General features: G+C 44.5%; 1 protein-coding gene across 1 annotated transcript in view; it reads left to right on the top strand.

Annotated features, from left to right (window-relative positions):
* Window positions 1–22,110, top strand: part of ADSL (adenylosuccinate lyase) — a 179,147-nt gene that overhangs the window by 120,506 nt on the left and 36,531 nt on the right. Inside the window, exon 5 of the mRNA XM_069231275.1 lies at window positions 11,483–11,654. Within this exon, the coding sequence (XP_069087376.1) occupies window positions 11,483–11,654 (172 nt within the window). The remainder of the gene's footprint in view (window positions 1–11,482; window positions 11,655–22,110) is intronic.

Raw genomic sequence — 22,110 nt, 5'->3', positions numbered from 1 at the left:
CCAGCGACTCCCAACCCACGCCGAGGTCGGAGCCAGGCGATTGTAGCACATAGATAGGCGCCCAGAACAAACCCGACCTCCACGTGGCTTTCATTAAGTGTAGAGGCCTGAAGGCAGCTGGGCCGTGGATCCCCACCTCGCCATCGAACATGATAGGCAGTGTGCGTGCCCCTCCGTCTACACGGCGCGTCCCTGCGCCCTGGGTCGATATCACCCCCTGCTTAAAATTAAAATAAATAAAAAATAAAATAAAATGGATCTGACATAGCACCTTCAGTTCAACAACTATAAAAATCATTTGCACATAGCCGCATGGTTGGCCCTGTGTGGCCTGTTCTTTTTTATTCCCGCCTCTTCCTCCTTCCTCCCACACCCAATTGGGTGGCACCTAACCCTCTATATCATTATTCCAAGTTACAAGGAAGAAGGGGTTTAAACCTGTTGCTTGACTATTGCTTATGCAGAACAAAGAGCTGTAACAAAGAAAAGTGATTGAATAAGTAAAAGAGTAACTGGTTGAATAAAGAGAAATAAAACGACTGTTAATAAAGATCGAGCAATAAGCGAAAAAGTACAAAATAAGAAGCAGATATAAAAGTGCATGTGAAATGAATAAATATGTAACGTTGTAATAGCAAAATGTTAATAAAAATATATTTAAAAAAAATAAAATAAAGGTAATCCTATATCTAAACAAGGTTTAGCAAGGTGGATTGTTAGATGTATACAAACATGCTACATCGAAGCAAAGACACAACTTTTAATCACTCCTAGAGCATATTCTACAAGAAAGAAAGGTGTGTCAATGGCATTTTTAGGAAACATACCAATGACTGATATATGTAAAGCTGCCACATGGTCAACTCATACATTTACAAAACATTATTGTGTTGGTGTTTTCTCACAGCAACAGGCTACTGTAGGCCAGGCCGTCTTAAGAACACCATTTCAAACCACTCCAACTCCTACAGGCTAGCCACCGCTATTTTTTGGGAGGAGTAACTGCTTTGTAGTCTATGTATAGCAAGTTTATCTGCAGCTACACATGCCATCGAATGGAAAATGTCACTTACCCAGTGTACATCTGTTCGTGGCATGTAGTCCTGCAGATTCACATGCACCCTCCCTCCTCCCCGGAAGCTTGTAGTTGTTCAAGTTTAACATTTGTACATATGTAGATACATTAACATTTGCATGGACATATCTTTATGTTCGGTGGCATGTGTAGCTGCAGATACACATGTTGTGCATAGTCCGCCGTCTGGTGTTGGGTCGGAGTGTTACAAGTTGTTTTTGTTCGAAGAAGTCTTTTTGAGTCCCGAGACCGAGGGACTCCTCCTCCTTTGTTCCATTGCGCATGGGCGTCGACTCCATGTTAGATTGTTTTTTTTTCCGCCATCGTGTTCAGTCGTGTTCCTTTTCGCTCCGGGTCTCGGGACGGAAAGATAGTCTTAACTTCGGAAAACTACGTCGGTATTGTTTCGCTCGGTATCGGGTAAGAATAGAATCGACACCGAATCGTGAAGAGCTCCGGTAGCCCTTCGGGGTAATTTCGATCCCCCGTCGGTGCCTGGGCGGTCCGACCGCGTGTAACATCGACTCTGATGGAACGGACCCCGTTCCGATTCTGTCCTAAATGCCACAATAAATATCCATATACAGACCAACATTTGGTCTGTAACTTGTGCCTGTCGCCCGAGCACAAGGAAGAAACGTGCGAGGCCTGTCGTGCGTTTCGGTCCCGAAAAACGCTCCGTGACCGGCGAGCCAGAAGATTGCAGATGGCGTCCACGCCGACAGGACACCGAGAGTTCGAGGGACAAGGAGAAGAAGAGGAAGCCTTCTCCATCCATGAATCGGACTCGGAGGAATTCGACGTCGAAGAAACCGTGAGTAAGACGTCGAAGCAAGCACCACACAAGAAAACAGACAAGGCCCAGGGGACTCCACTGCCAACAGGCCATGGCTCAACCCATAAAGTAGGTGACCGTCCATCGGCACCGAAAAAGGCCAAACTGGTGCCGAGATCGTCCGACTCGGGTCGAGACACGGGAACGCAGCAATCTCGGGACCGAGAAAGTGCTGCCGAAAAAGATCGACGCCGAGACAGCGGAACCGAAGCTGCTCGACGCAGAGACAGCGGCATCGAGGAAGATCGACGCTGAGAAAGCTCGACGCCGAAAAAGAAAAAATTCTCCTCTGAGCCGAAAACAAGCAGAGACACAGTTTCGGTGCCAAAACGACCAGCAACCGAACCAACTGCCAGCTCATATACAGAGGAACAATCACTGTCCTCTCAAATGCGCAAACACAGATTTGAAGAAGAGTTACAGACCACTGATGTAGACCACACACAAAAGCGGATCTTCATACAAAGTGGGACAGGGAAGATCAGCACTCTTCCCCCAATCAGGAGAAAAAGGAGACTCGAGTTCCAAACACAAGAACTAACACCACAAAAAATGGTGAAGAAGGTAACTCCGCCACCCTCTCCTCCACCTGTAACTCACACATCACCGGCACAGACTCCGTCACATTCACCGGCTCATACCACCATGAGCCAAGACGACCAGGACGCTTGGGACCTATACGACGCCCCAGTATCAGACAATAGTCCTGAGTCGTACCCTACCAAGCCCTCACCACCTGAGGACAGCACAGCGTATGCACAGGTGGTAGCTAGGGCAGCAGAATTCCATAACGTGTCGTTACACGCAGAACCTGTCGAGGATGACTTCCTTTTCAACACCCTCTCCTCCACCCATAGCTCCTACCAAAGCCTACCTATGCTTCCAGGAATGCTAAGGCACGCAAAGCAGATCTTCAAAGAACCTGTCAAAAGTAGAGCGATTACTCCAAGGGTGGAGAAAAAATATAAAGCACTGCCCACGGACCCTGCTTTTATCACCTCACAACTGCCACCAGATTCAGTCGTGGTAGGGGCAGCCCGCAAGAGAGCCAACTCGCACACATCAGGCGATGCACCACCTCCAGATAAAGAGAGCCGCAAGTTCGACGCAGCTGGGAAAAGGGTCGCAGTACAAGCTGCAAACCAATGGCGCATCGCGAACTCAGGCGCTCCTAGCGCGATATGATAGAGCCCATTGGGACGAGATGCAGCATCTCATCGAGCATCTACCCAAAGAATTTCAAAAACGGGCAAAACAAGTGGTTGAGGAGGGACAAAACATCTCCAATAACCAAATACGCTCCTCTATGGATGCAGCAGACACAGCGGCAAGAACAATAAATACCGCAGTAACCATAAGAAGGCACGCATGGTTGCGCACATCTGGCTTTAAACCGGAAATACAGCAAGCGGTGCTCAATATGCCGTTCAATGAACAACAATTGTTTGGACCCGAAGTGGACACGGCAATTGAGAAATTGAAAAAGGACACGGACACAGCCAAGGCCATGGGCGCACTCTATTCCCCGCAGGGCAGAGGCACTTTCGGCACCTTCCGCAAAACAACCTTCAGAGGGGGGTTTCGAGGTCAAGCCACACAAGCCAGCACCTCACAATCTACACCGTCTACCTACCAGGGACAGTACTAAAGGGGAGGCTTTCGGGGCCAGTATAGAGGAGGACAATTCCCTAGAAACCGGGGAAAATTTCAAAGTACAAAAACCCCTGCAACCAAACAGTGACTCACAAGTCACTCAACCCCTTCACACAACATCAGTGGGGGGAAGACTAAGTCAGTTTTACAAATCTTGGGAGGAGATAACAACAGACACTTGGGTCTTAGCAATTATCCGACATGGTTATTGCATAGAAATTCTCCAACTCCCTCCAAATGTCCCACCAAAAACACAGAATATGTCAAAACAGCATTTAGACCTTCTAGAACTAGAAGTTCAAGCATTACGGCTAAAGGACGCAATAGAATTGGTACCATGTACACAAATAAACACAGGAGTTTACTCACTGTACTTTCTAATACCAAAAAAGGACAAAACACTGAGACCAATCCTAGATCTCAGAACACTAAACACCTACATCAAATCAGAACACTTTCACATGGTCACGCTACAAGACGTGTTACCACTGCTAAAGCAACAAGACTACATGACAACCTTAGATCTAAAGGACGCATATTTCCATATACCGATACATCCCTCGCACAGGAAATACCTAAGGTTCGTATTCAAGGGAATACATTACCAATTCAAAATGTTGCTGTTCGGTATCACAACCGCACCAAGAGTATTTACAAAATGCCTAGCAATAGTAGCTGCACACATCAGAAGGCAGCATATACACGTATTCCCGTACCTAGACGATTGGCTAATCAAGACCAACTCCCTCACAAAGTGTTCACACCACACAGATTATGTCATACAAACCCTCTACAAACTTGGTTTCTCCATCAACTATACAAAATCTCACATTTTGCCGTGCAAAACACAGCAATACTTAGGAGCGACAATCAACACAACAAAGGGAATAGCCACTCCAAGTCCACAAAGGGTTAAAAATGTTCACAAGGTTATACAAGCCATGTATCCAACACAAAAGATACAGGCAAAGACGGTATTAAAACTCCTAGGCATGATGTCCTCATGCATAGCCATTGTCCCAAACGCAAGACTGCACATGAGGCCCTTACAACAGTGCCTAGCATCACAGTGGTCACATGCACAGGGTCACCTTCTAGATCTGGTGTTGATAGACCGCCAAACATACATCTCGCTTCTATGGTGGAACAGTATAAATTTAAACAAAGGGCGGCCTTTCCAAGACCCAGTGCCACAATACGTGATAACAACAGATGTTCCATGACAGGGTGGGGTGCACACCTCAATCAACACAGCATCCAAGGACAATGGGACGTACATCAAACAAAGTTGCATATAAATCACCTAGAATTGTTAGCAGTATTCCTAGCGTTGAAAGCATTTCAACCCATCATAACCCACAAATACATTCTTGTCAAAACAGACAACATGACAACAATGTATTATCTAAAGAAACAGGGGGGAACACACTCGACACAGCTGTGCCTCCTGGCACAAAAGATATGGCAATGGGCAATTCACAACCACATTCGCCTAATAGCACAATTTATTCCAGGGATCCAAAATCAACTAGCAGACAATCTCTCTCGAGATCACCAACAGGTCCACGAATGGGAGATTCACCCCCAAATTCTAAACACTTACTTCAGAATTTGGGGGACACCTCAAATAGCCCTATTTGCAACAAAGGAGAACGCAAAATGCCAAAACTTCGCATCCAGGTACCCACACAGGCAGTCTCAACGCAATGCTCTATGGATGAACTGGTCAGGGATATTTGCGTACGCTTTTCCCTCTCTCCCTCTCCTTCCATATCTAGTAAACAAATTGAGTCAAAACAAACTCAAACTCCTACTAATAGCACCAAAATGGGCAAGACAACCTTGGTACACAACACTACTAGACCTGTCAGTAGTACCCCATGTCAGGTTGCCCAACAGACCAGATCTGTTAACACAACACAAACAACAGATCAGGCATCCAAACCCAGCATCGCTGAATCTAGCAATCTGGCTCCTGAGATCCTAGAATTCGGACATTTAAACCTCACCCAAGAATGTATGGAAGTCATAAAACAAGCTAGAAGACCATCCACTAGACACTGCTATGCAAGCAAATGGAAAAGATTTGTTTGCTACTGCCATAATAATCAAGTTAAACCATTACATGCATCTCCAAAGGATATAGTGGGATACTTGCTACATTTACAAAAATCAAATCTAGCCTTCTCTTCCATAAAGATACACTTCGCAGCAATATCTGCATACCTGCAAATTACCCATTCAACTTCACTATTTAGGATACCTGTCATTAAAGCGTTTATGGAAGGCCTGAAAAGAATTATACCACCAAGAACACCACCTGTTCCTTCATGGAACCTCAACATCGTCTTAACAAGACTCATGGGCCCACCTTTTGAACCCATGCACTCTTGCAAAATGCAATTCTTAACGTGGAAGGTTGCATTTCTCATTGCCATCACATCTCTAAGAAGAGTAAGTGAAATTCAGGCGTTTACTATACAAGAACCTTTTATTCAAATACACAAAAATAAGGTGGTCCTAAGAACCAATCCAAATTTTTTACCAAAAGTTATTTCACGTTCCACTTAAATCAAACGGTAGAACTACCAGTGTTCTTCCCACAGCCAGACTCGGTAGCTGAAAGGGCACTACATACATTAGACATCAGAAGAGCACTAATGTACTACATTGACAGAACAAAAGAAATTAGGAAAACAAAACAACTGTTTATTGCATTTCAAAAACCTCATACAGGAAACCCAATATCAAAACAGGGTATAGCCAGATGGATAGTTAAGTGCATCCAAACCTGCTACCTTAAAGCAAAGAGAGAACTACCCATTACACCAAGGGCACATTCAACCAGAAAGAAAGGCGCTACCATGGCCTTTCTAGGAAACATCCCAATGCAAGAAATATGTAAGGCAGCCACATGGTCTACGCCTCACACATTTACTAAGCACTACTGTGTGGACGTGTTATCCGCACAACAAGCCACAGTAGGTCAAGCCGTATTAAGAACATTGTTTCAGACTACTCCCACTCCTACAGGCTGAGCCACCGCTTTGGGGAGATAACTGCTTACTAGTCTATGCAAAACATGCGTATCTACAGCGACAGATGCCATCGAACTGAAAATGTCACTTACCCAGTGTACATCTGTTCGTGGCATCAGTCGCTGTAGATTCGCATGTGCCCACCCGCCTCCCCGGGAGCCTGTAGCAGTTAGGAAGGTACCTTCAACTATTTGTATATATATTATTTTAACCTTAAATAGGTACATACTTAGTCACTCCATTGCATGGCCACTATTACTACAATACAACTCCTACCTCACCCTCTGCGGGGAAAAACAATCGAAGATGGAGTTGACGCCCATGCGCAATGGAGACAAAAGGAGGAGTCACTCGGTCCTGTGACTCGAAAGACTTCTTCGAAGAAAAACAACTTGTAACACTCCGACCCAACACCAGATGGCGAGCTATGCAAAACATGCGAATCTACAGCGACTGATGCCACGAACAGATGTACACTGGGTAAGTGACATTTTCATACTTAAACCTTAGTTGGTACATACTTATTCATTCCATTGCATGGGCACTATTACTAACATACACAACTCCTACCTCACCCTCTGCGGGAAAAACAATCTAACATGGAGTCGACGCCCATGCGCAATGGAACAAAGGAGGAGGAGTCCCTCGGTCTCGGGACTTGAAAAGACTTCTTCGAACAAAAACAACTTGTAACACTCCGACCCAACACCAGACGGCGGACTATGCACAACATGTGAATCTGCAGCGACTAATGCCACGAACAGATGTACACTGGGTAAGTGACATTTTCCATTCTTATACTCTCACTCCTTCCTTCACCCTTTGCGGGAAAACAGTCTAACAATGGAGATGATGCCCATGCGCACTGTAACCTAGAGGAGGAATCACTCAATCCTGTGACTCCAAAAAGACTTCTTTGAACAAAAACAACTTGTAACACTCCGAGCCCAACACTAGATGTCGGAAGAGCTATGCATAGCATGTGAATCTGCAGCACTACATGCCACGAACAGATGTACACTGGGTAAGTGACATTTTCCATATAAATACATATATATATTCTCGCTGCCACTGGCGTCCCAAGAGACTGATCCTCGACTGCTAAAAGTTGCACCAAGCCCACATTCGTTGCCAGAGAGGGACACCAGCCTCCACCAAAGGGTACTGTCTAAAAGAGGACTTTGAGGATCCAAGTCCTCTGTGGCCAAAGTTGCTCACCTGCCCCATGAACTGAGGAATAACGCAAAGGCACCCCTATCGACCGCACAGCACTCAGAGCATCCTTCAGCATATTCTATCTTCTGCAGCATCAGGATCACTTCATTGAAGTCTATGGCGGTTGTGCTGTAAAGTTTGTAACTGGACTGGGAAACACTGTGAGTGGCCAGGTAACTGTCCAAAACTTTCTTATTACTTGCAAACCTAATCCTTCCACCGCCACAGACCTTCTCCCAGTCGGATTTGGATACCCATGCCAGGCCGGAGTCACCAAACTCGATTCTTACAAACTTTGTAAACATTTTCAAACATTAGGTTATCAATGCTTGTTTGCAGTTGAACTCAAAATAAAGATTTCTTAAAAAATCTGTATCTCCAGAACCCTGCAGTGGATTTTGCTCATCTTTGACTCTAAAAATTCATAATATAAATATGAAATATATTTGAATTCCATAAATTGGTGTTGTTCGTTCATGATGTGTGGCTTTCTTATTTTGTTGTTTGGTACTGTTAAATGCTTTACAATGGTGCCTTTGTTTAAGCCTCACTACTCGAACCCGTAGCTACCCAGGGTTTAGCTTAAGGTTTATACAGATGAGCCGAACTGGACCCAAGACAGCTTTTGTGAGTGTATTACATGGTAAGTGTGCAGATCCATACCATATAATACACCCAGATCCTTACAAATGTATTTTCTATTAGTGGCCAAAGTGACCCAGCTCACCACAGGCAATGTGCAATACATGTATGTGGTGTTTTAATTCGTATCATGCACAACACCACTGACCCAGAAAGTGTGACTGTGTCACTAGATATCGAGAAGGCGTTTGATACGCTAGGCTGGGAATATCTATTTAGCACCCTCAAGATGTTCGGATTCCGGAGCGGCTTCATCAATTGGATCACAACACTATATTCCAAACCAACAGCCCGAGTTAAAACAGGCCAGGTAGTGTCAGAAACCTTTCCTGTGAGCAGAGGAACCAGACAAGGCTGCCCGCTATCACCATTGCTATTCGCAATCGCTATGGAACCACTTGCAATTAAGATCAGGAGGTACGCACATAAATGGGGAATAAGGGAGTTCGAAGCATATCATATAATTTCTTTGTATGCAGATGATGCCCTGGTATATTTACGCAACCACTCTGACTCCCTGCCCAAGATAATGCATATACTGGATAGCTTCGCTCTTGTATCTGGCTTACGTGTGAACTGGTCTAAATCCTGTATCTATCCCCTCACTCGTTTGCCCCCTGAACGACAAACATCATCCCCCATACATCAATTACCATGGTCGTACCAAACCTTCAAGTACCTGGGTGTCCAAGTGTACCACTCTATGGCAGATCTAAGAGAAGGTAACCTAGATAGGCTTCTCCGCTCCACCCGAGGCTCCTTGGCATTCTGGAGTTCCTTGCCCCTATCGCCCATGGGCCGGATAGCAATAGTCAAGATGCTAATATTACCGAGATTCTTGTATTATTTCTCTGCACTCCCGTTGGCCTTACCGTGCTCGTTTTTCCATAAAGCACATTCACTACTAACTGACTTACTCTGGGGCAGAGACAGACGCAGAGTAGCTCTAAACACCACGCAATACCCACAAGAGGAAGGTGGCTTGGGTATGCCGAACCTTGAGCTATATTATACAGCAGCCCAACTTCAATGGGTCACCAAATGGCTAAACGAGCCGTCCAACACAGAGGTTACAGCAATAATGGACTACATAACCCCTACACAGATATTGGCATGGTTACTAACAGGTCTCCCTCATTTACGACATAATACCCCCCTGCTTAGCTCAGCCAGGCATTGTTGGAAGAGATATGTACAAGGCAAAATGTCACCCCTCCCCTATTCTCCCTTAATCCCAGTACCACAGCTCCCGGGCTTCCACGCCTTATCCTCTCATCATGACTTACGAACGGTTAATACCCTCTATACAGGAGACCTATATAATGAATCCAGAGCAATCAAGTTCGCAGATCTGACGGCTGCGGGGGCAATGCAGCCACAAGCCTTTCTGACATTCAATGCCATTAATAATCTCCTACGCAACATATGGGGCTGTGGACAAAACGAACCAAACGATTCCCTCCTACTTTCTGCAATACTTTCTATGGGAGAGGCAAAACATACTGTTACTAAATTATACAAAATACTCCTATCAAGAAGTTGTAAAGCTCTAACCCAGGTCAAACTTCGATGGGATTCCGCTCTTCCTACACCAATAGCACAAAAATCCTGGGACACAGCCCTCACTTCGATCAAGTCTGTATCACGCAACTTTAGACTAAGATACACGCAATTTAATTATGTGCATCAGGCTTATCTCTCCCCAGCTCATATTCATAAAATATATCCAGGAGCTAACTCCATATGTCCAAGATGCGCTGCCCCCGCAGCAACCTTCTATCATATGGTCTGGGAATGTCGCACGATCAACACTGGCTGGAACCAAATCGTCAACACAACCATAGACCTATCAGGCCAACCGCTTACCCAGACTCCAGAATCCTGTCTACTCAATATACGATACCGAAAAAAAAAAGATAAACATACCCACAAGTTTGTAGATTTAGCATTTGTGACATACAAACGCCTGATAGCCACACATTGGAAGGCCCCAAATGCCCCTCCCCATTCCATCTGGCTACGTGACCTGCACGATTACACATTGGCTGAAGCTCAAACTCTGAGGCAATCACAGCATAGAGGTCAGATACAAGGTGGGATTGAAAATTGGGATCTCTTTGTAGTTAGAATTGAATCTAGAGATGACAAATACCCCCCATGAACTATACCCTTTAATAACCTTAAAATACGCTATCCCTAGATCTACACACATTAACTGAATCTGCCAAGAATAGATCCAAATTATTGCATCACTAGGCCTAGCCCACACCACATTTATCCAACGACCGACCCATGACACAACTATCCCCCTATACTAAAGAGCACACACAGAAATGTAGCCCTCGGAGCCTGTACAACTTCACGCTCCCACTATCATAATGGACGCCAAAGGACATACCTAAGAATATTAATCATCATGTCATATGTTATTAGTTATAGAATGTTTATGGAAAGCCAGTACACTGAAATGTACCTAAGCTGTGTAACGTATAAACGTTGGTAGATAGGTGACTTTTCACCAAAATATATGTAGTGTACTGCTATGTCCAGACCTTGTTTGACTTTAAGTTTAATAAACAGATTTAAAAAAAAAAATGTATGTGGTGTTTGTGGTAGGATGCTGTTGGTCTTGGTGGCCTACAGTTGGCTTACTGGTGGGCCAAGGTGGACCAGGCAGTATGTGGACTACTGTTAGTTTCGGTGGACAGCATGTAATGTGGGTGCTCTAAATACCTTAAATTTGTTCTCTGTTCTGTTGCGTGTGCTACTGAATAGCTGCCATGCTTTGTGCTTTCATGGTCAGCTGGAATTATTGTGCTTTGCAGCCCCATGATGTTTAAGATGCTACTGGCACTTGTTTGGTCTGTCAGTCTAGATCAGCATAGAATGTGAGATGTGCTGCATCGATATCCCTTCTGAGCGCACATTTTCTGGCCATTGCCAGGTAGGCCAAGCTCGCTCTGGTGCTGATCTGCTGTTTTCCATGAAGGTTCAGGATTTACTACATTTTTCCTCTTTCGTCAGGCCAGCTCAGCTCACCACGGTAGGGAAACGTTGCTGTCTCTGGATACAAGACCTGTGCATGGACCTGGGCAACTTGGAGAGAATGCGAAGTGAGCTGCGATTCAGAGGGGTAAAGGGCACCACAGGCACACAGGCCAGCTTCCTTCAGCTCTTCGAGGGTGACCATGACAAGGTAACAGATTCACTTTGCCTCTTTGAGAAAAGTGCGGGTGCTTGGTACTCTTGTATAGTAAGTTCATATAAACCTTCTTGTGTTTCTTATTATATTCTATTATTATATTCTGTTAGCGTTTGGGGAACTAGCTTCTCACTGCTGGAGTCCTCTCAAATCCTCACTTTTTATAGATATCTTAAACTTTGAAAGCTTTTGGAATAGCCAGTCATGGTATACCAGTACTGAGGCTAACCCCACAACATGGATGAAATCCTAATTTCCCTACACTCTGCACATTGCTCTTCTTTCCGGATACCTAGGAGATGAGCATGTCGTCATTAAAAAATAAAAGGAAAAGAAAACTTGCAGCACATCACATAGACTCTAAATTACATTGCAATAGGTTAATGCCTACTGAGGTGTGGATGGGTGTGGGTAAGCACCATGCTAGGCTATTCCAACCTTCAGCAAATAAAATGATGCTTTCTTGTGCCCTTATTTCACTGTGTATATATTTTTCAGATTTTCCATTGACTTTTTCTAAGGTAACTATGCTATTGTCTAATTTGGATGGTCTTGTATTACAACTATTGGCGTACGAAGACTACAAAATTATTTTAACTTCTTTCCCAATGTATAGTGCTGGGTGCACATCTCATACCAACTAACTAGATCAACCAATTTGGATAATTATTTAAAGTTTGAAATATCAGGTTTTGGATGACCGCGGTTCTCATGAGAATTAACATTTACAATAGGATTTCTTTTTTGCTGAACAAGAGAAACCCTCTCTATGCTTAACGATTAGCAGTTCGTAGCTGGTTTACTTCTCTATAGATTGTTAGACTAGAGCGTTCAGTCCCCAGGTGAGTGTCATACCATGTACAAGCCTGAGTCTTTTGGTTGCCGCTGTTGGCCATGAGACTGGTGCATATGTTCTTTCATTACTAGCATGTGTGGGAGTGGAATGAAACCGGTAGATGAAAGCTCTGTTATTTAATATTTGCGATAATGTGTGTAGGGCTACTTATTTGGAATATTTTAGTCTTAAAATATTGGAGGCTGTTTAACCTCTTGGTCTTTGATCAGACTGTTGGTAATCCTTGTAAATCAGCAGTAAAGAGCTGTCTAGAATGTGCATCTGCTAAAGTGACCTCATAGTGGCTGGTATTTCTGGTAATTTGAAGTTAGCTCTGAGATATTAGACTGAAATTCCACCTCACCATTCAAGAAGGTGGTTCCCATTTTTAATTCTTATCAGTTGGCAGTACTCCTCGTTGAGAGACTCCTTTTTGTAGTTTTGCCCTGAAACACTCCAAAATAGTATTTATTTTAACAAAGCCAGAGTGGTTGCTTGTGGCTAAAAATATCCACTCAACTCTTGGGGACCAAATATTTAAATACAGAAGCCCAGAAAGGCGACTGCTATGCAGTACTGCCTTATTTAAATTTGTAAAGGTCATTTGTGATGCTTGTTTTTACATTTTTACTGAAACGTTAACATATATGTAACTTTTAAAACGGTTATAAAATAAAGCACAAAATGATCAAGCATTGGCCAAGCCAATAGGTCTTGCCTTTGGGATCTATAGTTTTTGCCAGTTGTTTTTTAAAGTGCTGTATTGCGTTGAGACACTCTGCAGCATTGTCAACATAAAAAATGTTTAAAAACGGGCAATCTTGACATTCCACCAACGTAGGCATGCATCAGAAAACATGCATTGGTCAGCAGAATGACGTAGGTGCCATTTGCTTTTATTTTTATTTCCAGAACCCACGGTTATGGAGCCCACTTGGAACAGTAAATAAAAATAATGCATTTCTTGAGTGCAAAAGTGCCAATTAAAAAAATGAGCCTTGGCAAAGTCTGTAGAACTTGCCAGTAGGATATCTATTGGCTTTGTCAAAAGTTTTTTTTTAGCCATGTTTTACAATAGTGCGGCTGCTGTGTATTGTTTAGTATGGTATGGCCTGTCATTGTATAGCATGGTATGGCTTGTCATTGTATAGTATGGTACGCTATGGTCTCCCGTTGTATAGAATGGAATGGTGTGGTCTGTTTTATGTTATGGCCCATCATTGTATAGTGTAGTATGGTATACTATAGCCTGTCGTTCTATAGTATAATGTGGTATGACCTCTCATTGTATGTTATGGTATGGTATGACCTGTCATTGTATGGTATGACCTGTCATTGTGTAGTATGAAATGGCCAGTCATTGTATTGTATGTTATGGTAAAGGATAGAGGAGTCAAAAGCCACAGAGATGAAAGGTTGGGAGAAGGGGAGGGTACAGGTAAGGAGGGAGCAGCTAAGGGCAATACAGAGGGAGAGAGGGCATCACAAAGGGATATTGTGTGCCACACAACTAAAACAAGTCAGAAAAATTTTACACATGCACTCCGAATGGTATTGATCTCTCATTGTATGGTGTGGTTTGCCATTCTGTAGTATGGTGTGGCCTGTCATGGTATGGTATGGTATAGTATAGTTTGGTATGGCTTAGTACAGCCTGTCACTGTATAGTATGGTATACAGGCCTTGCACAATCATAGATAGGTTACGAGACCTGCTGTTCTAGTGACTTAATCTACTCCACCAAACTATAATGCTCCTGGCCCTAAACTTAAATTGTTTGATCCTTGGCAAATATTTTATTTCAGAATCACCTTTTCTTCATTAGCACATATGAGAGCAACTTCAAATATTTAATTTCAGAATATCTGCTGCACAAACGAAACCGCTTTGGTTTGATTGAATAGACTAAACTTTTGTTCCATGTATAATAAGAATCTATCCCACATATAGGGTACTCGTGACTTCTGACTTGCCTCTTAGTTAACTAATAGCATTGACTTAAGGTTGGGGTCAAGAATGTTTCTTAGTTCATGTTTAAAAACTCTTACTTTAAAAAAATATATTACTTAAGCATGATGTGTTACCGCATAGTCATTTACAGACAGCACATTTTCCATTTACATGGTTTTAAACTTCCTGACAAGCAGTTTTACTGGTAAAACTATATAGTGTGCAAACTACAATTAGTGGAAATTGGGTTTCAACAAATATTTACCTTTGTACACCACCAACTAAACTGTTCTAATTTTATTTTATTTTTTTATTTTTGTATTTGTATCTTTGCTTGTCACACTTTATAATTACAAAAATTTGCTTTCTTAACTACTGAGATTCTTTTTAAGTATTTGTAGAATTCATTTGCAAGCTATTTAAATGTTGTGTGGTAGAAAAAACTGGCATCCTACAGCCTTTCATTTCACACTTCCTGTACCCCATCACGATTCTTACAGTTCACTTAACTAAATCATCTAACTTTGCAGTCCCAGAAAGAAAAGGAAACACCACTCTCCAGGATAAAATAAGCTACAATTTGTAAGACATTAGACCGCTGTCTTTGAGTGCACAACAAACGTGACAACATTTATACAAGGTTTAAAGGCATCTTTATGGCTCATTAACTTTCTGAATGAACAGAACACCTGTTGAGAGCTGGCAAAGAACAGAACGGGCCAGTAGGCCCTAAAAATAACTCTCCCTAAAAAAATCTGGCTCGCCATAGTGATTGGGCGCAAATCTGGCTTGCCATAGTGATTGGGCGCACATATTTTCTGAAGATCTGGCATAGTATGGCTTGTCATTGTATAGTAGGGTATGGTATAGTATGGCTTGTTGTAGTGTCGTATTGCATGGTATGGCCTGTCATTTTATATTTTGGTGTGGTATGACCTAGCATGGTATGGTATGGCCTCCCTTTGTATGGCCTGGTATGTCATTGTATAGTATGGAATTGCAAGGCCTGCCATATGGTTTGGTAATGGAGAGAGGGGTCAAAAGCCACAGGTACCAAAGGTGGGAGGATTGGGGGCAAAGACCAAAAGGATGGACAGATGGGTGGAGAGTGGGCAACACAAAGGAATAAACAACTAAAACATAAGTAAATCATGTAAGTGACACACACTCTGAAAATAAACTTTCTGTAGTGGGTTGAAGCAGTAACAAAGGAGATAGAGAGGGGTCAAAAGCTGCAGGGACAGGGGGTGGGAAGGACAGGGGAGAAAGGCAGCACAGACAGACGGAAGTAAGGTTGGATGGCAGCGGGTAAAGGCAACACTGGCAGATAGGAAAGAAGGCAACATAAAGGAATATCATATCTGCAATACAAGTAAACTAACAGTGTCAGAATAAGTATAGTGACACATGCACTCCGTATGGTTTGGCCTGCCATTGTATGAAATGGTATGGCCTGCTATTGGTATGGTATGGACTATCACTGGTATGGTATGGCCTGCCACTGCATGGATTTTTATGGAATGGTATGGCCTGTGTTCCACCCTGATGGCGTACCATGTAGGGAAAATATCCACCTCAACTATTTTGGATTCTCACCCATAATTTGAACCCAAGGGGCCTCTGGTCAGTCTGAATCCGGAAGTGAGTGCCAAATGGGTATGGCCTCAACTTCTTCAGTGCCCAAACTATTGCACTTAACCCTTGTTCCTTGGGTATTAACCCCTTGGAGATGAAGGCTGCAGGTTGGTCTAGGCCTTCTTCGTGAAGTTGTGAAAGTACTGCTCCTACACCATCCTCAGAGGCATCTGTCTGAACGATAAAATCCTTGGAAAGGTCTGGGGCCTTGAGCACAGAGACTGTGCACATGGCCTGCTCAAGGGATTTAAATGCTTTTAGGCATGCCTCTATCCAAATCACATTTCTGGGCTGATTCTTAAGTCACCTCTGTCAAGGAGGCAACAATGGTGCCATATACCCTTGACAAATCTCCTGTGGTACTCAATGAGGCATAAGAATGCTCTGACCTCAGACTGGGTTTTGGGGAGCTCCCAGGCCGTGATAGTCTCGATCTTGGCCTTGGGGTGCTGCACCATGCCCCTGCCTACCAGCTGCCCCATGTACACCGCAGACCTCCGCCCTATCTGACACTTACTGGTCTTGATAGGCAGGCCTGCCTGTTGCAACGCCTGAAGTACTTCCTGGAGGTGAAAGAGGTGGTCCTCCCAGCTGCTACTGATGGCAGCTGTCATCCAAATATGCAGCTGAGAAGGCCTGAATATCAGCAATTACCTGGTTCTCTGACCTCTGGAAGGTAGCACAGGCATTCTTGAGTCCAAAAGGCATCACTCTAAACTGGCAGTGGCCCTCTGAATGGAGAAAGCTGACCTCCCCTTAGCACGCTCTTTTACGGCAATCTGCCAGTAACCTGATGTAAGCTCAAAGGTACTTAAGAACAGGGCAGCCCCTAACCGATCAATAAGCTAATCCTTGGTGACTGCGGTTAGCCTTCTATAATAAACACAGAACCTGAGTTCAGGTGTGGTGCCCGGTCAGGCAACTTTTGGTACCTGAACCACAGGACTGGAGGGTTCTATCACATCCAATTCCAGCACTTTAGAGACTTCACTCTTAATACTGACCCTCACCTTATCAGACAACCTTTAAAATGTATTCTTGACATAGAGGTTGTCCCCTGTGTCCACATCATGGGTACACAGGTGGATAGTCCCAGGAATGAGGGAGAACAGTTAGGAGTACTGTCCCAACACTTGGCCGCAGTCTCTGATTTTAAGGAATTAGACTGGGGGAAAAGATTACTCCCTCCACAGATCCATCTTTCTTAATATACTCCAAAAATCAATAGAGGTCCACTCTCCTCTTCACTGTCTGTCACCAACAACATGGTGAGCTCAGATCTCTCAAAGTAGGGTTTGAGGAAATTGATGTGCAGCACCCTGTGGGGTTGCCTAGAGGTCTTGAGGTCCACAAGCTAGGTGGCCTTATCCTTTCTCTGTTACCTCCTTAAGGCCCAGACCAACGGTCCTGAAGGGCCCGGGTTCCACAGGTTCCATAACCCACACTTTCTAACTGGCTGTAATTCCGTAAAAGTAAAAGGTTGGTCATACAAGCCTGGCCGGCTTCTAAGTTGTCTGAAACTTGCTTCCACAATGTAACCATTTGGCTGCTGAAGGCCAGTATGTACCTTACTACATCCTGGGGAACTTTACGGGGAGCATGCTTCCATCCTTCCTTGACCGAACTCGGACATCCTCTGACTGGGTGTCCATAGGGAAGCTCGATTGGACTGAAGCCCAATCCTTTCTGTGGCACCTCTCTGTATGCAAACAGAAGGCATGACAATAGGATATTCCACTTTTTCCTCAAGGCCTCAGGGAGGACTCTATTCATGTCCTTCAGAGTCTTGATGACCCTTCTCAACAAGCCCATTTGGTTGTGGGTGATAAGGGATTGAGAACTTGTAGGTTACCCCAAGGTCCTTCCACATTGACTGCATATAAGCAGACATGAACTTGATGCCCCTGTCAGACACCTCATCATTGGGGAAAACCCACTCGGGTAAAAATCCCTATCAGGGACTTTGCTATTGCAGGTGCAGTTGTGGTCCTCAGATGAATGGCCTCTGGGTACCTACTGGGTGTGATCCACCATGAACCATGATGAACATGCTGCCTGGACCAGTCTTGGATCCATAGGCCCAACAATGTCCATGCCCACCCTCTCAAATGGTGCACTAATGACAGGCAGGGAATTAAGGGGGGCTTTAAGCCTCTGCAATGCCTTCCCACTGGCCTGGAAAGTCACACAAGTCCTACATAACAAATCTGAGGCATTCTTAATCCTGGGCAAATAAATGTAGGGGACAGGCCTTGCAAAGGTCTGGTCTTGGCCCAGGAGTCTGGCCAAGGGAATCTCATAAGCCAGCTCCAGTTGGAAGGCCATGTAGCACTGGGGGACCTCCTTGGCCTAGAGGGCATGAGGGAACATGCTGAAGCCCAAGCAGCAGACGATGCTTCTATAGTGATCACATTTACTTGGAGGAAAATCTTCTTTACAGTGATCCTAAGGCTCCTGTGCATGGGAAGATTGACAGGTCAGCAAGGGGAGCAATGTCCTCTTCAGTGTGGTCTGGGGTGGGCAGACGATCTGTTGTCAGCCACCACAACTTGGTAAAATGTATTTATCATCACATGCTCTTGCTCTGGGTACACCATCGGACTCCTTAGTTATGCTGGCACCTGTGTCCCTCAGAGACTCCACACCTTGCCTGTTGAAGGTGGCTCATCACCTATACTTGGTAGTATTAGAGGGCACATGGATCTTAAGAACCATCAGACTGTCACCCAGGGACGCTAGGGTAACCTGACTAAACTACCTCCCTCCCTCCCACTAACTGGGACAAACTCCTCCCCAAGCACCACACTGACAACCCCTGGGACCTTTCCTCCAGTGGGAGGTTGTGCTCTTTTTGGACACTTAGGATACCCTATGTAATGTCCATTCTCACCGCACTCATAGCACTTGTGGGTTTGGGCTGCTGACTTTTGTCAGGGTAGCTTTGCTTCTGGTATTTGGGTTGAAAATGAGAACCAGACCTTTTCCCCTGTGAGTTGTTTTGGGAGACTTTAGAGATCTGTCTTTTGATCTCCCCTCCTTCTTCTGGTGGGGACCCTGACCACCCTTTTGGGAGTTCCCTCCTAACCGCCCGCCCATCCTGATATGATACCTTTTTGGACACTCTGGTGCTGACTCAGATGTCTGCCTCCTCAGCAAGCTTCCTGGGGTCAGAAAACTTGCTATCCAATAGTTGCTGGTGCAGCTCTGTAACACAAAGCTCAACCATGTGCTCCTTCAAAATTAGCTTGTAGACCCCTGTATAATCTTCTGCCGTGCTGTCCCTCACCCAGCCCTTCAGTGCTAGCATAGTCTAAGCAGTCCACCCAGCTTTGTGATGCAATTGTGTGACTGGCCTTGGACCTCTGTCGGTATGTCTCAGGTGTCAACCCAAACTTGTTAACTAGTATGGCCTTCATAGCAGTATAGCATGTCTAGTCACTACCCGCCCCCCCATCCCCCCCCACCCCCATCTAGTGTGAGAAGTGTATACCTCCCCACTGTAGGCATGTACCTCCATAAACTACCACCCCAGGATTTGTCTGTGACCTGGTGCACTCTTAGAGCCACTTCTTAGCCTGCGAGCCATTTGTCTATTCCCCCACTACATACGGTATCATATCCTTGGGTATCTGGCCTCTTGACTCACCATTGGACACTGAAGGTGTACTGCCACCTCCACTGCTGCTGGACTCCACTTGTAGGGCTCTTATGTCTAGCTCTCTGAGGCTCAGCTCATGGGTCATCTTCCTCTCCTCCATGACCAGCCTCTTTTCCTCTAGGGCCTGCTTTTTCTCAGACAAAGTACATTTCTGAGTCTGCTCCAGCTTAGCATGGTTCAGCTTCAGTTTTCTCTCGTCCCTCCCACCAGTTTCTCTGAGAAGAGGTTCCTTGATGAAATGTTGCTCTCTGGTTTTGGAACCACGGTTGCTTCCAGCAAGTTGTAGGCCTCCTTCCACAGGTAGTGTCGGATCCACATCAGACTCTAGGATCAGCTGATCCTCCTCCTGAATTTTCTGGCTCCTCCTCCCCTGGGATCTCCGCCCCTGCATCGTGGGCCTCTGCCCAGGCCCTCAAAGCCTTCTGCAGCTCCATCTTCAAGGTGAAGGCTCTCAGGAAAATCTGAAACTCCTTGTAAAAGCTCTTTAGCTGGACCACAGTGTAAGACTCTAACTTGGCCAGCTCAATATCAATGACTTCAGGTGCAGATGTTGCTTCTCCATAGTGAAACATATTTCAGCAGAAAAAGAAATCGAAAGGCTGATCAGCAAAATGAAAAAGGCTTGAATTGGTCTTAGTATGGGGTTGTAGTGAACAATGAGTTACTATATGGTATTGCACAAACACAAGTCCTATCCTCACCGCCGATCACCAGTGTTAGAAATGGGGTTTCTTTTTGTCAGAGTATGCATCATGTATAAGCAGGAACCACCATTCTAGTCCAGTTAAGCTAGATGCATACTTAGAGATAACCTGTGCTCAGGCTTATCTAAAGAAGCAATATGTAAAGTACTTATGCAACACACACACAGTAACACAATGAAAACAACACAAAAAGACTCCACACAGGTTTAGAAAAATAGACAGTACTTGTATAAATAATTCAAGACTAATATGACAAAAATCCAATAGGTAGAAGTCGAGTTATGAATTTTAGAAGAATAAGTGTAAAAATAGCGAGCTATGGGTTACTTTAGGTCGCGTTGGACCGATGCAGAGTCAGAGTTTGGGCCGACCTTGATGGAGCGGAAGACAGCTAAAGGACCCACTTAGGCCTCAGTGAACAAAGTACCTTACCTGGTCGCAACAGCAAGATGCATGGTGAGACATCGATTGGGCCCTAGCAGGGATGGAGATGCGTTGATCTGTCCCACATAGTGAAGATGCTGCTTCGGTTCTGAAGACAAGCGCTGGAGTCGAGATGGGATGGTTCTGAAGTCCAGTGCGCTGGGTTTTTCTATGTAGTCAAGGGATGCATCAATCTTCGTAGACTGCTGTGGCGGCAACGCATGGTTCCGATGCGTTGGGCACTCAAAGCAAAACATTGGTTCCAAGAGTGATGCGCCCATTCAGAATGCAGATGAGTGCTGAGACACACCTACCATTTCTGTGTTTATGGCTGTCTAAAGGGAATGCACAAAGTGTAGCTGTCACCCACCCCAGATGTGTATTGGAGACAGGCTGCAAGGCACACAAAGCAGTAAGAGCAGAGATATGCCTACTTTCTGAAAATGGCATTTCTAAAATAGCAATGTTAAATCCAACTTTACCATTAAAGAGGATTTATCATTATCATTCCAAAGATATGAAACATGATGCATCTAGTCCTTCCTAATCGAGAAATACAGTTTAAAAGTGTATTAAGAAATTCCCAATGCCATCCTGTGAAAGGAGTAGGCCTCCCAGTAATGAAAAATGACTTTGGGAGTTTTTCACTACCAGGACATGTAAAACGTAAGCATACATGCCCTACCTTACAGAGCATCCTCCCCTTAGGGCTACCTAGGCCCTACTTTACGGGGCAACTTGTGTATAATAAAAGGGGGCATTAAGGTTTGGCAATCGGTTTTTAAGCGCCATGTCGAAATGGCAGTCAGACTGTACACACAGGCTCTGCAGTGGCAGCCCTGAGGCATGTTTAAAGATCTACTTAAGTGGATGGCACAGTCAGCACTGTAGGCCCAGTAGTACCACTTAACTTACAGGCTCTGGGTATATGGTATTACCCTTTACAAGGGACTTAAAGCTAAATTAAATTTGCCAATTGTGTATACAATAGTGTTAGAAGGTTTACGGGAGATGCACTTTAGCACTGATCAGTAGTGGTAAAGTGTTCAGAGTCCTATGGACAACAAAAAGCATGAGCACAAATAAGAGGCAAGCAGGCAAAATGTTAGAGGTAAGACCACCCTAAAGCTAACAGGTCTGACAAACTGCCATTATATCCTATGGCATGAAATGGCCTGTCTTTGTAAAATATGGTATAATATGGCCTGTCGTTGTATAGTAGGTTGTGTTTTGGTATGGCCTGTC

Source organism: Pleurodeles waltl, chromosome 4_2, assembly GCF_031143425.1.
Source record: "Pleurodeles waltl isolate 20211129_DDA chromosome 4_2, aPleWal1.hap1.20221129, whole genome shotgun sequence".
In the NCBI taxonomy this organism is placed as follows: Eukaryota; Metazoa; Chordata; class Amphibia; order Caudata; family Salamandridae; genus Pleurodeles; species Pleurodeles waltl.
This window is presented reverse-complemented; position numbering and strand designations above follow the sequence as displayed.